Source organism: Xyrauchen texanus, chromosome 24 (genome assembly GCF_025860055.1).
Source record: "Xyrauchen texanus isolate HMW12.3.18 chromosome 24, RBS_HiC_50CHRs, whole genome shotgun sequence".
Lineage (NCBI taxonomy): Eukaryota > Metazoa > Chordata > Actinopteri > Cypriniformes > Catostomidae > Xyrauchen > Xyrauchen texanus.
In genome coordinates this window covers 30,829,180-30,844,127 of record NC_068299.1, presented here as the reverse complement: position 1 = coordinate 30,844,127, position 14,948 = coordinate 30,829,180, and the positions used below count along the sequence as shown (strand labels likewise).

General features: G+C 37.8%; 1 protein-coding gene across 1 annotated transcript in view; it reads right to left on the bottom strand.

Annotated features, from left to right (window-relative positions):
- LOC127617754 (collagen alpha-1(XXV) chain-like) overlaps positions 1–10,635 on the bottom strand; it is a 51,947-nt gene extending 41,312 nt beyond the window's left edge. Inside the window, exons 1-2 of the mRNA XM_052089835.1 lie at positions 10,008–10,635; positions 3,505–3,574 (exon numbers count right to left, since the gene is read on the bottom strand). Of these exons, the coding sequence (XP_051945795.1) occupies positions 3,505–3,574; positions 10,008–10,304 (367 nt within the window). The 5' untranslated portion in view covers positions 10,305–10,635. The remainder of the gene's footprint in view (positions 1–3,504; positions 3,575–10,007) is intronic.
- Between the last annotated feature and the right edge of the window lie 4,313 nt (positions 10,636–14,948).

Sequence of the window (14,948 nt, the reverse complement as noted above, 5' to 3'; positions counted from 1 at the left end):
CAACCCACCAAGTGAGAACCACTGTTATAAAATGCATTAATAAAGATTTAAATGAATTTGAACTCAATAGAATATGTCTAATATGTTAAATGCCCCCAGATAAAACTAATTATCGTTATGCTGAAAAATACGATGTTAATAATCTAGTTTAACCACTAAAGAAAAATATATAGTCAGGACATTCCTTCTTGAAGTTACAAGCCATTACAGTTTATTAACTTCGAAGTACTGTTAGTATGTGGTGACAATAAAAGTAAATGACTGGTAAATCAAGGGTCTTGAATGAGAAAATGTGCACACTTAGATGAAGTGCATTTCTAAAATTGTGCCGAATATTCTAATAGTCCACACAGTGAATGAGAATGTGTGGCACTGTTACAGCTGAAACGTGCAATGCTGGAGGGTAAACAGTTGTGTGTATGAACCGACTCTGACTTTGTTAACAAAAACAAATCATGGAGGATTTCATTGTGAAGGAAAATGGGCCAAATTACTTTTTAAACACAAGTTGAGTAAACTTAACCTCTGAAGTCCCTTGAGATTCAGAAAATCAGAAAAAATAAACTCATTTGGATGTGTTGAAACATTCCCATAGCTCATTTGCCAGGTGTTTTGAAGGCGTTGTTGTGCTACAGTGGTGCTACACTCATAAAACAAGGTTTTGAGCACTTCTCAGCTGGTTAGGCTTGGATACCAACTAATCCTGCTTAACACCATCTTAGCCAGGCTAGGAAACCAGCTAGACCACCAGAGGGGGGTCTGCTAGGGGATGCATCTAACTAAGAGAAAAAAAAAATATGTATAAAACCACCATGAACTTTTATAGTCTGTCACAGTGCACGTCTTCTCTTAAACATGCCAAGCCAAGAATAATGCTCTATCCTTGGATTGAACTGCACATGACAGACATTTAGCATTCTTTATAAACCTGGATGAGGAGAAACCAACTATGCACTGGAAATTTTGGTGAGGTGTTGATGTGATTATGCCATTGTGGATAGCAAAGTTATGCCTCTTCTCTTGCTGCAACATTAAATCAATATTATATGAGTCTGTGCATTTGAGTCTGTGCTTTTGATGAAAGGGCCACTCTTGCCCGCCCCCAACACTCAAAATAAACAATGGAATGGAAGCCATCCAAACGCTGCATGCTTGAGTGATTGACAGGCAGCAGGTGGTATTATGGAGAATGCCATATATGTGAACACATCCATACATAGTATTTATATACATGCATTATAAAAAAAAAGTGTAACCGTGCACAATGTAAACAAACTGAACATTTATCGTACTTGTTGTCTACAGTCAATTAACATCTCTTTACAGGTCATACAGGTATGGAATAACATTACAGTGAGTAAATTACAGAATTTTCTTATAAGTAAAAGAAAAGTTTATAGCGAGATTTCCCACTTTCCCACAGCACAGCAATAAAGTCCAAACAACAACAAACACAGCCATTATCTGGGATGCCTGCTGTTAAACAGTGCCTACACCTGGCCCAAAAGGCTTCACTCTTTAAAAGACCATCCATGACATGTCCATCTTAAACTGGTTTGAGTACGCTGTCTGAAGACACTTCCCACTCAGTTAACACAACAATGACTGGTACTGACTAGCCTAATTAACACTGAGATATATGTACCATCTGGCCTGGTTCTCAGAGCTGTGTAAATTCACAAACACACACACACACACTCAAATGCAGGCAATTAACACACAATGTTGTTGTCTAATGTCTGACATCTGGAGGTTACATTGAAGACCCAAAAAATACATTCACATAATTGTAACAATATTTTACAGTACAATTACGTATTGTTTTGTTAAATATAATATAATTTTATTTTACCGTATATTTGAACCCATTAACCAATTACAATTCTTTAACTTTAGCATTTTTACATTCCGTTGAAATTACGGACATGATTTACCATCATCAGATCTCTAAACTCTCCAAATATATTATTTTTGGGGGAACTAAACTTATTCTGAACTAAAAAGAAACATTAATTTCTTTTTCTGTGATGTAAAAAGTCATGAATAGGAGGATTAATGTGTTTTATAAAGATAATATTTGCAGAAACTGAAATAGGCTATAAAGAAATCAAACTTTGTGTACATTGTAAACAGGCCCAGCCAAAACAGAAAGGCTTTAACCAGCGTAACCTTGTTTGTTGATCTTAGCTCTCAAGTTATTTCAGCAAATGAGTTTGTTTGTAAAGTTCGTTTAATTAAACCGGTTCAAAGAAGGTTCAAAGATTCACAACCAAGTCCTCACTTAAGAGTGTTCCCACACAGGGTTTTACATTTCATTTTGTAGTAAAATTGCATTTTACAGTATTTTCACTATTCTGTTACATATAGATTGAATGCATATTGTTTACCGTTCCAAAATTATTGTTTACAACATTGTTGAGAACATCATTAAAAACAGAGTTGCTAATAATATTAACAATTAATTATATTATTCCTATTGTTCCAAATTCACAGTTTGACTCCTAATTTCTAAACAAAGTCATCCCTTATAGTTGTATGGAGTCATTAAATGAACACAAATTGGTGCAAAAGGACAAATCATTTGCAAATTGGATAAATAGATCTCTATCTCCAAGCCCAGACAAGCTGGTCTTCATCTGGTCTCCCATCCTGACCAGCTGACAAGTACCCAAAACACCTCTGAAACCAACAAACCAGACAAGCCTGACAAGGCTGGGAGACAAGCTAAGACCAGCAAACTAACTTAGGCAACTTGTTTTGTTTTTTCTTGCAGGGAGTATGGATGATTTGTCAGCAGTATGCGGTGAACCTTGTAGACGGTTCCCTGTGCTCAGCAAGGGACATATCAGAATCTGATTCCAAGTGTTCTCACATGCACAAGGAGAAACAAGCAAGTGCACACAGAACATTATAGTAAGACACAGAATATAAAACAAGGTAAGAGTATAAATAGACATACAATTCATGTAAATAATACATTGTTTAATATTCTGTGTCTCAATGTAATGTTCTGTGTGCAAATTAAACATGACGCATGACGGCATACCGGCACTTCGGCTTGCATCACAACCCGTTCAAACACAAAAAGAAACCAATGACTGCCAACAGCATCTGAAAATACGACTGCACCTGTCACGTCACCCATGCCAGTCTGAGGGCACAAGTGCAGTGCTGTGGATTGTGAAGGCCCGGGAAGGAGAGAGTTTTTTTTTTGTTTTTTTTTTTAAAAGGGACTCTTCTCAATCTTTTACATTACAGGGGGAAATTGGATCTAGTCGACTGTGATCAGGTCTCTATCCTGCAGCGGGGAGAAACAATTGCACTCTCTTCACATATCTGCAGACAAGAGACATTTTAGCGGAAGCTCAAAGGCCACTGCAAAAATACTTAACCACAAACTACATTCAATGGCATATTAGAAGAAGTGGGCAGAGCACATTAGCACAGGTGTGGTGCAATCTTGACAGGGGGAGGGTTGTGGATGAATGGGGTTAACAGGCATACCTGGTGGACAGAGACAGCTGTGAGATGCATCCCGCGCCGTCCGAATCTTCGGAAGATGTGCTGCTAATTTCTGCAAATGAACAAACAGGACATTTAAAGTGAGAAGTGCAAAAAATTGCCATGCTGTATGTAAAGTATAATAATAATAGCCTTCAGCGTCCCTTGTTTTTTCAGTCTTCAATATTTATGGAAACATTTTCGAAACGTTCCCACACATTCAATGAGTCATATAAACAAAACGTGACAAATGGGAAGGTTTGTTTGTTTGATTGTTTTTAATGTGATGCCAGCTTCAGTGGTTGTTGTCATGACAAAATCCAGATTCATTCAGATTGGGAGACTTGCGGTTTTTAATGTTTTGTTGTGTTATTTTGAAGAGTTTCTGTTATGTTGGAGTTTTGGGGGTTATCATCATGGTAAAGAGTCAAGATTGAGGACAGGTTGAAAATGCTCAAATGAATCATTCATTTAACATGTATAATTTAATTGGATTTACTCAATTCAGTGTGGTTTCCTCTACTTGAAATATTAAAGTTGAGATTACATGGAAGTTTTAATTTAAGAAATCTCATTTTAAACACGTGGAACCATTATATATTGAATCAAGTTCAGTTTTTTGAGCGTAGCACATTGGCTACACAGCTTAGACACCTGTGTGAACTTTATGGAAATGACATAATACTTCCTAAATGCTATACTAAATATACACATACTAAAAATGACCTTGCGACAAGTTTGTACTTCCAAAGTAATTCCAAAAATTACTGATGTCATTTTTAACACAGTTTAACTAAAGCAAAATGAACAGGATTTAAAGAACAGTTAATTCTCTTAAAAACAGATTTCCACTAGCTGTGTATGACATTAAACTGCACTACTATTGCAATTTCAGTTCAAGCTTATAAAACTTTATAAAAGCAGTTATAATAGTTTAACGGTTAAGGGATGGGCAAGGAGGAAGCAGGAACCGGCAGAACAGTCAACGTAAACTTTAATGACATAAACTCAACTTAAAACAACATAAAACACATAGACACACACACACACACACACACACACACACACACCTCTCTCTCTCGCTCTCAAACTGGTGCCTCCGGCTCATCTTTATCACCACCCAGCTGATTAGCCCAGTTCAGGGTATTCTCATGACCCCCCCCATTCTCCCCGTCGTCAATAAAAGACATACCCGTTTTATGCCATGCCATTTCACTGTTAGAACAATCATTGACTGTATTAATTCATGACCATATTGTAAAGTTTTGTTAAGTTTTTTCAGTGGTAAAGGGTAAAACATGGTAAAGGACAACAGGTCATGCCCTCTACTTTTAAAATTGAAACACTTGAGCTAAATAATTATTGAGCTGTTATCTAACATTTTTATATTTATATTTATATTAACCACAAACTGCTTTATTTGGCTGATACTGGCAGAGCCTCTTCCCAGCAGGAGATGTCTTTATTCAGACTGTTCTCAGACACTAAATGCTATTGTGGCAGGTTTCCACACTACTGAACTCAACAGCACTATAGATATTGTAAAACAGAAATAGAACAGGAAAAGCTGTAGAACACTATGATGAAAATATACTTTATGTGTGACAGCTGGGTTAGCCAACAGGCGATTTGTTGTGCAAGAACAAAAACTGTGGAAAGTGAATTACAATTTGAAAGAAACCTGTACTGTGTGCAAATGACTTTTCCACGAGAGCAATATACTATACATATAAAATGAAACAGGGTTTGCCAAAGCTTTAATCCATGATTTACCAGAGCCCCGTTCCCATGCAGGTTACTTCCAAATGAGAGATTTTTAAGAAACAGATAGGCTACTGTGAATTTTCATTTTAAATGATGCTTTGACATCAAACCATGGCAAGTAAGAAGCCTGCTGCACTTCAAGCGAAGTGCTCTCCTGAAAAATAGTGTGTCATTTTGAGCAAACAATAACCAGTGATGAATAAAAAGTGACCTTGACTATGAGCACCTTGAACAAGGTCTAAAGAAACAATTACTCAGCTTTCTTTTTGAAGCTTCTATGTGTTTAATTTTGTGATTAACTCATTCAGACCAAACATGTTCTTGTGCTAAAAAAAAGGCAAGAATGGAATAGAAACGAATAGAACAGAATGCAGGTGTATCGAAATGCGTTTTAAAAGTAAACACTAAATTTAACCTGGCAAGCTGTCTAAAAAAGGCACAGTACAATGGTCAAAGACATCTATGTTTACTTAGAAAAACATGTTTGTGTGGATGACTGCAATAAAGGTGTTCTTAAAGGAATAGTGCACCCAAAATATTTATTCTCTCATCATTTACTCACTCTCATAACATCCCAGATGTGTTTGACATTCTTTCTTCTGAAAAACACACGTGAAGATTTTTAGAAGAATATCTCAACACTGTAGGTCCTCGTAATGCATAAAGGCAGCATAAAAGTAATCCATAAGACTCCAGTGGTTAGATCCATGTCTTCAGAAGAGATATGATAGGTGTGGGTGAGAAACAAATCAATATATAAGTCCTTTTTTACTATAAATCTCAATGGTGGCTGAAAGTGAAAGTCACTTCCACAAGGATTTGGAAGTGAAAGTGTAGATTTTCAGTTAAAAAAGGCTTAAATATTTATCATTTACTTCAGAAGATGTGGATTTAACCACTGGAGGCTTATGGATTACTTTTATGCTGATGCTATATTCTATGATTTATGACCTTCTGAGTTCTGGTCACCATTCACTTGCATTGTGAGGACCTACAGAGATGAGATATTCCTCTAAAAATCTTCTGCAGAAGAAAGAAAGTTATACACATCTGGGATGACATAAGGGTGAGTAAATGATGAGAGAACTTTCATTTTTGGGTGAGCCATTCCTTTAATGTTAACATAGAATGTTACTATATTTACTTTCTTAATACAGATTCCTGGACACATAGTGCACAAATCATCAGGGATATTATTCCAAATGAAAATATGTTTGACCTTGTAATCTTGTATTAAAATGTATTAACTTGTTCTGCCTCTGAATTTATTAATTTTTTTGCTGATGTCAAAAATCCCTTTTTAAACCCCTCCTCTTTGACCACCTGGCACTATTGAAGTATATATCACCCACTTTTCACAATTCATCCAATTCCCATTGGATAAGTTTTAGTCTCACTCTATATTTTTTCTTATTGAATATCAAGTTTCACTTGGAAATATAAGGAGATGTTTTAATAAAAATGGAGGTCCATCTTTGGCAGTTGACCGTGGCTCATTTTAAAGCATAAACAAAGGATCCAAAATAATAAAATTAGTTCATGCAACTTTTAAGTCACATGCCAAGTCTTCTGAAAGCTTACAGTTTTGGAGAGAATTAACCCCCACATTTTTGTAATGTTTCAGTGAATATCTTGATGTCTGTTGCATTCATGAATCCTATGAGAGAAGCTTGTCCACAGTGGGTGTGGCTTAAACATTTTTGTTGTTCCCCAACAGAAAGAAAGTCATCCAGGTTTGGAAGGACATGATGGGGAGTAAATAAAGACAGAATTATCATTTTAGGGTGAACTATCCCTATATGATGACAACATCCTGTGTGATGTACAGTAAGGTTGCTGTAATGACATGAGACAGCTGATGCCCCAAAGCTTTCAGGGGTAGGTTAGAAGGGAGGGGACATTCTCTGCCTCCCAGCTTTATTGGTAACTCGATACCAAGTATTTGATCTGGTTTTAACAATCTATTTTGAAAGGATGACAACAACATTTAACAATTCCAGTGACAGATTACTACTAAGACCCCCAGACTTTGTGCCCAGAGGCCAAGCTTGATCTCTCTTTCGATCTCCTTCTTTTACTCTATCAGCTACTTCTCCCCGAATAGATCTTGATTACACCCCGAAAGGACATTCTGGCACATTCTATTAAAACTGTCAAATCAGCATCATTTTCAACTTCAAATGGCACATTCAGTAAAAAAAATTCTCAGCTTTAATGAAGACTTTGTGTAAGTAACTGAAGAACCATACGACCAATTTTATGGTGATGCTGAGATGTTTGTTATCAACATGTTTATGAGAAACATCTGCTCTGGATAGCAGAACACCCTGGTAATAAACACACTTCAGATGCTTTCAAAGCCCAGTTAGTCTTAAACAAATCCATGATTCATTGAGAGTGACTCATCATTATTCAGACACCTGATGTAATTAACACCATTACACTCAACTTCAGATTGACTCTTACTTCACCTTAAAGGGTTACTTCCCCCCCAAAATTAAAATTCTCTAATTATTTACTCACCCTCATGCCATCCCAGATGTGTATGTATTTCTTTTTTCTGCAGAACACAAATTAAGATTTTTAGAAGAATATATCAGCTCTGAAGGTCCATACAGTGAAAATGAATGGTTGCCAGAACTTTGAAGCTTCAGAAAGGACATAACTGAAGCATAAAAGTAATTCATAAGACTCCAGTGGTTAAGTTAATGTCTTCTGAGGCAATATGATAGGCGTGGGTGAGAAACAGATCAATATTTAATTATTTTTTTATTATAAATTCTCCTCCCTGCCCAGTAGGTGGAGATATGCATGAAGACTGCAAATCACCAAAAACAAAAGAAGTGAAAGTGAAAATAAAGGTTTATAGTATAAAAAGGACTTAAATAATTAACTGTTTCTTCACCCACACTTAATCATATCACTTCTGAAGTCTTGACTTGAACCACTAATGTCATATCGATTAAATTTATGCTGCATTTATTCTGCTTTTTGGAGCTTCAAAGTTCTGACCACCATTCACTTGCATTACAGAGGACCTACAGAGTTTAAATATTCTTCTAAAAATCTTTGTTAGTGTTCTGCAGAAGAAAGAAAGTCATCCACATTGGGATGGCATGAGAGTAAGTAAATGATGAGAGAATTTTAGTTTTTGGGTGAACTATTCCTTTGATGTGACTTGTCTGCCTCTGCTCCATCCTGTTTTGTCTCATTAACACACTAGATATTTAACTGTACAATCCTCTATAGGCTTTTTTTTTTTTTCTTTACAAACTTCAGGTAGTAAGATGGCAGCCATTTTCCAAGCAAAATTCTGAATATCCAATGCACATTTAAAATTGCAAATATTTTTTCATGTAACTAGGTGATGAACCACCAGAGGCCAGTGTGAATGGACCAGGGCCGCAGGCGACAGTATATCTCACTTTTCTCCACCTCACCACTTTGGGCTCACAGCGACACTAGGCGACGTGTGTTCAGCTAGTGCTGAAGCTGGTGAGAGCCCTAACTGGTTGACTGTTGATGAAAAACAGGTGGTCGTAAGGTGACACAATGTGTTCACCAGGCTTTGAATGCTGCAATGAGGAAAATGTGGAATAATTGGAACATATCTACAGGATCACATTAATAATGGGTTAGGAAATTTCTTGTTATTTACAGACACTCATTCTAGATCTAAGGAGCCACGTGGAAGAATCTGATCTGGAAGCAGCAAATGCAATAGTTTGATTAGGGTGAACTTTTTATTTGATTTGGAAAGCTACTTAACAAATTTTAACTCAGTGTTATAAGCATTTCATTATTTCTCACCTATCGTGATGCTGATTTTTTTAAAACTCTGGTTTAGTTCTTATTTTGAAGATGTATGCAATAGAGAAAATATTTTCTATAGAAGTTGCTAGTTATTTATCAGTCAAAAAAGACTCGCTGAGATTACAAGCATCATTTGCAAGAGTGATCTGGTCAAGAAGGCAGCTAAATTAAAACAGCAACGTTATAAACAGACAACAATACAATCAAAAGATTATTGAAAAAATGCCTATTATTAATTCAATAATAAAAATAAATGTTCCCAGAGTGCAAAATGTGTCCAGTAAAAGTGCAAAAAAAAAACAAGGGCCAGTATACCAAAGGAGAAACACCGATAAGTCCCAGGCGAAGGATGGGAGTTTACCTTGTCAACTTCTCTAAATTTAAATTCATATTTGAATACACATTGTAGTTCCAGAAAACTCAAAGTCACTGTACTCAGTGAACTTTCAGAACACACATTCTGAAAGACTCAACAAGTCCCTCCCATTGAGACACAACGCTTCTCAAGGTGGGACAACATTAACATCTCTACTTTCACTCTGTCCTGGGACACAATGCAGACACACACACACACACACACACACACACACACACACACACACACACACACACACACACACACACACACACACACAAACAAACCTTGTATAAGAGCACCTAAGAAGACCTTTGTAGACCTAAGACAAGGTAGCTCATACCATAATATTCTCTCGGTTACATATAAACAATTTTGACTATTTTGACAGACAATAAGACTATAACAGATTGGGGGGGTCAAAGCATCCCACTGTTGTCAGCATAGGGAACAAAACGTTTTCACAGCTCAGTTTGATATCAAGTACAGTGAGATTATTAATTATTATTATTATTATTATTATTATAAAAAGTAAAAAAAAATAAAATCTGAAGGATAAAAAGGGGCCGCTCACCTCTTCTAAAATCTGATCTATTCGACTCCAGAAGACGGGCTCCACCTGTTCAAGAGATATCCAACTTGAGACTAAGGGCTCTCTGTCCTTTTCTAAACTGAGCACCCTGGACTGCAGATCGGACGTCTTCAGGTAAAGCAACACGCAAACTCCAAACGAGATCAAACACAGTGCGGTGCACACGCATGTACCATACAGGTCCTTCCTGTTTATCCAAAGGCGCTTTTGCCAAGGATGCTCCACGCAAGTCCTGCCACGGTTGGACTGGGGTGATACTCTCAATTTCATGTCCTCCATGTCCTGTGAGCAGTAGCTTATATAGTTACAATTTATCCACCACTTAATCAGGCTGAGCAGGGTCGGGGTTCAAATGAAGCGATTAAAAGTTCTCCTTACGGGTAATTAAAAGTTCACTGAAGCATAACTCATTTCCATCTGAATATATATATCATCAAAGTTACCTCAACGGAGGCATGCTGTTGGTTCTAGTGCATGGAGATTGTGGTTCAGTAAGGTCCGGATCTAATGGGAGTCCGAGCGGATGAGTCGTGCCATTTGACGGGTTTTTCTGACTGCTGCGCGCTTGAGTCTCTCTCAGAATGAAACCTGACACACACTCTACACACGGCACGGCAGGACCCTGCGCTTCTCTGTCCCGGATAAGCCCATCCTTTCGGTTTATTTAGGCTAAACGGCAGGGCGGGATTCACGGAGGAGCTGACTGACCCCTGCTTTGATCCGAGATCTGACTCTGGTGGGGTGGCCGATATTTTTAGATGCAGTGAATCTACGAATGAAGTAGACATGAAACACAACACAGTCATCCAAGCAGATACAACTGATTATAATCTGTTATTTAAATAATCCAGTCAGTGTAGTGCATTTACATGCTTGATCTCACACTGATTATGTTTGATAACCCGGCAACGTGTAAGCCAATATAAACGCCTTAAATAAATAGTTCCCCAAAAATGAAAACTCAGTTATTGAGCACGTGCACATCAATATGCTGATTACTCCCAAAAATCAGCTTATTTAAAAAATCGGAAATAATTATGAATGAAACATTTATAATAAGTTGGGTTATTCCTTTTGACATCAAACGAGGCATGCGTATGAGGTGCCCCTAGGGACATTATTCAGAATTACCATGCACATACATGTACTTTTCCTCTCACATACACATATGAAACCAAATTCATTCACATACTATAGTGAGATGCTCACACACATACAAGTGAAATGCTTTTACAAACACAACTGAAACGCTCTCATACATACAACTGAAAATATTACACACACACACACAACTGAAATGCTCACACACACACACAACTGAAATGCTCTCACACACACAACTGAAATGCTGTCACACACACAACTGAAATGCTTACACACACACACAACTGAAATGCTCTCACACACACAACTGAAATGCTCACACACACACACAACTGAAATGCTCTCACACACACAACTGAAATGCTCACACACACGCAACTGAAATGCTCTCACACACGCAACTGAAACGCGCTCTCACACACACAACTGAAATGCTCACACACACACACAACTGAAATGCTCTCACACACACAACTGAAATGCTCACACACACACAACTGAAATGCTCACACACACACAACTGAAACGCGCTCTCACACACACAACTGAAATGCTCTCATACATACAACTAAAATGATTACACTCTCACACACACAACTGAAAAGCATTTCAGTATGCTGTATGAAAGCATTTCAGTATGTTGTATGCAAGCATTTCAGTATGTTGTATGCAAGCATTTCAGTTGAAACGGAAGCACATTTCAGTTGAAACGGAAGGTGGTTAAAGTACCCACTCCACTCCAGTTGGTGGCAGTAGTGCACCTCAAGACGAATAACTAGAAGCTGTTGAAAGAAAGCATAGAAGAAAACCGCGCCTTCCACAACATAAGCGACTGTTGACCGTTAGTTCCCCTGCCAATTGCTCTACACCAATGAACACCATATTGGCTTCAGCGGAGACCATCAGAACACTGTCAAATGCCACACCAATCGGGCAGCAGCCGACCATTGCAACTCCAAGTGTGGACACGTCGATGGACGATCACCTAGCGTCGCTCTTCCCTTCCCGCCAGCGTAGCAGTGTTGCATTGTCAACTGCAGGTCCAGTCAGGAGAGAACGTGCTCCACCACGTTATCAAGCACAGCAATGTTTCAGCCCATGGACGTCAGGCAAAAGGAGAACAAGGTAAGTTAGCTAGAAACCAGCTTGCTTCAGCTTGTCATTTTTAAAACTAGGAAGACCACTAATCACAGCACCTAACTTAAGTTAGCTGTAGATAACGTGATGTATCCTCCAAACACCCATTTTCGTCATTAGGAAATAAAAATGACAAGCTGAAGCAAGCTGGTTTCTAGCTAACTTACCTTGTTCTCCTTTTGCCTGACGTCCATGGGCTGAAACATTGCTGTGCTTGATAACGTGGTGGAGCACGCTCTTCCTGACTGGACCTGCAGTTGACAATGCAACACTGCTACGCTGGCGGAAGGGAAGAGCGACGCTAGGTGATCGTCCATCGACGTGTCCACACTTGGAGTTGCAACGGTCGGCTGCTGCCCGATTGTTGTGGCATTTGACAGTGTTCTGATGGTCTCCGCTGAAGCCAATATGGTGTTCAGCAAGCCTGCTGCATCGACTAATGTTCTTTGCTGTTGTTGGGAAGACATTGGTGTAGCGCAATTGGCGAGCTGAACTAACGGTCAACAGTCGCTATGTTGTGGAAGGCGCGGTTTTCTACTATTAGGCGATGGGCCGGACCTCGAAATTATGAATTTAATACTTACCTCACAGCTGTGTAAGTCTTTTTTGCTGAGGTCATGTAATAAAATCGTATAAGTACTACAGAGATTGTTTCCAACTTTGTTGTTAGCACATTTGACGCAAAATGTCCTTACAAACTCTTACTTTTTTAAACCGGCAAATAAGCAGGAGTACTAATCATAATGTTAGAAAACCTCCCGTTTCCTTGACAACCAATGTAAATAATGAACACAGATGACCAGGAAGCTGCGTTTTTGAAATTACAATTTTGCTGTAAATCATTAAAAATGTAAATTTAGTTCTGTAGTTCAGTAATACTGAGGTAAAAATGAGGTGTTTTATCCATTTAGCCTCAAATGTAAAAAGCCCTGTAACCCCCTTTCCCAGACAAGTTGGGCAAAGATTGTTCAATGTACAAATTTATGGGTGAACCTGCAAACCACAGAGAGTACAGTAGCTGAAAAAGCCGTATTGGCATTTAACTTAAATTCCGAAGACGTCCAAGATGTGCCGGCTAATGATGGATTTCACAGAGAATGCTACATGCTCTTCACCAACAAAGAACACGTAAGAAGAGCACGTAAGAAGAGCACGTAAGAAGATAGAAAATGCAGCTAACAACAGTGAAGGTTTGTATCAAATGTATAATTTTTATATAAAACGTTTCATTTATATACGTTTAACCCCTTACTAGTCAGCCCCAATTTTGGCAAGTGATGTATTCATGACATCCCCAAAATAAAAAGGTTGCTGCTCAGAAGTCATTCTGAATATACACATAACCAACATATATTTAGAAAGCCAACCCTTGAGAGTTTACATTTCAAGACTGAAAATTAACCAGACTGTTATTAATATTGAGATATATAAGCTCAAACATAGAAACAAAAAAAAATATTAAGAATATATTTATAAAATGTATAAAAATATTATGTGAATTTAGGATTGCAACTTATAACCACAACTAAAACATGGGGATTTTTTTAAAGACAATCATCCCGCACATCCTATTCAATATTCTATAATAAAATCAACTAATCGAATATTCGAAAATCGTGACTCATCCCTAATTAATATAGTATTTCAGTGCAAGTGGATGACATGACTAGTAGCAAAAGGCAGTGCAATATGTAAGTGGGGTCAAATGTTCATAGCAAATTTAAAAATAAAAAAAATAAACCAATGTAGCAGCATCATAGTGTAAACTACCAGTGTATTTGTGCAAGAGTCAATCAGCTGCCCTTAGGTTATTGGAGGGTGGGGGTGGAAGGAAGAGGCTCTCTATGATTCCCCTATAGAAAGTTAAGAGGATGGATTTGTGGGAGATGAGCATTCCTCAACTGTGGGAGGAAGTGCAGAGGTTTTTGGACTTTCTTGGCCAGGTTCTGTTGGTGGTGTCGATAGATCAAGATGGGTCATCTGTGATGTGGATACTAAGCAACTCCGTGATCTTGACCTGCTCCAATCATGGTGCTGTTGATGTGATGATTGTCAACGATCACCTCTGTAGTCATTTGGGTGTGGAGAGATATGATGTTGTCCTGTCCGTGTCTGTGTGTTAGATAAATAACTGAATTATATTCAGATAAATAAACACAGAAAGCACACATTACTAGATAATTTTAAATCACATAAGCTACCATGCACAGAATTGTGTCATTGTATATACTGTGACGATCAACCATAAATGGCTTATATAACTCCATGACTACCACTATAAAGTTGATTTGAAATAATTTCTTTGTTTTGCTTTGCACTCTTTTTAGCTGATAATTAGTCTAGCTTACTTGTAGCATAGGTAGCTTGCTATAAACCAATCCAACCTTGACATACCTGTCAAATTATTTCCTACTGTCTTCCCATTTAAATATTTACCCGTAATTATCCTGTATTTGAATACTCTTTGCTTAGTTCATTGTGTATGTACCGAATGATTTGGATTAGCCTAAGCAACATACCGTTAGACCTAGCTTTACTGCTCCACTACCAACATTCTTTCGTGGCTACTGTTCTCATCAATGACAACGCATATATTCACGACAAAGTATAGCTTGCAGTCTTAAATACAACTTATATGAAAAGCATTAAGATATAGGGGTGTATAATCATTGTAAAACAAAT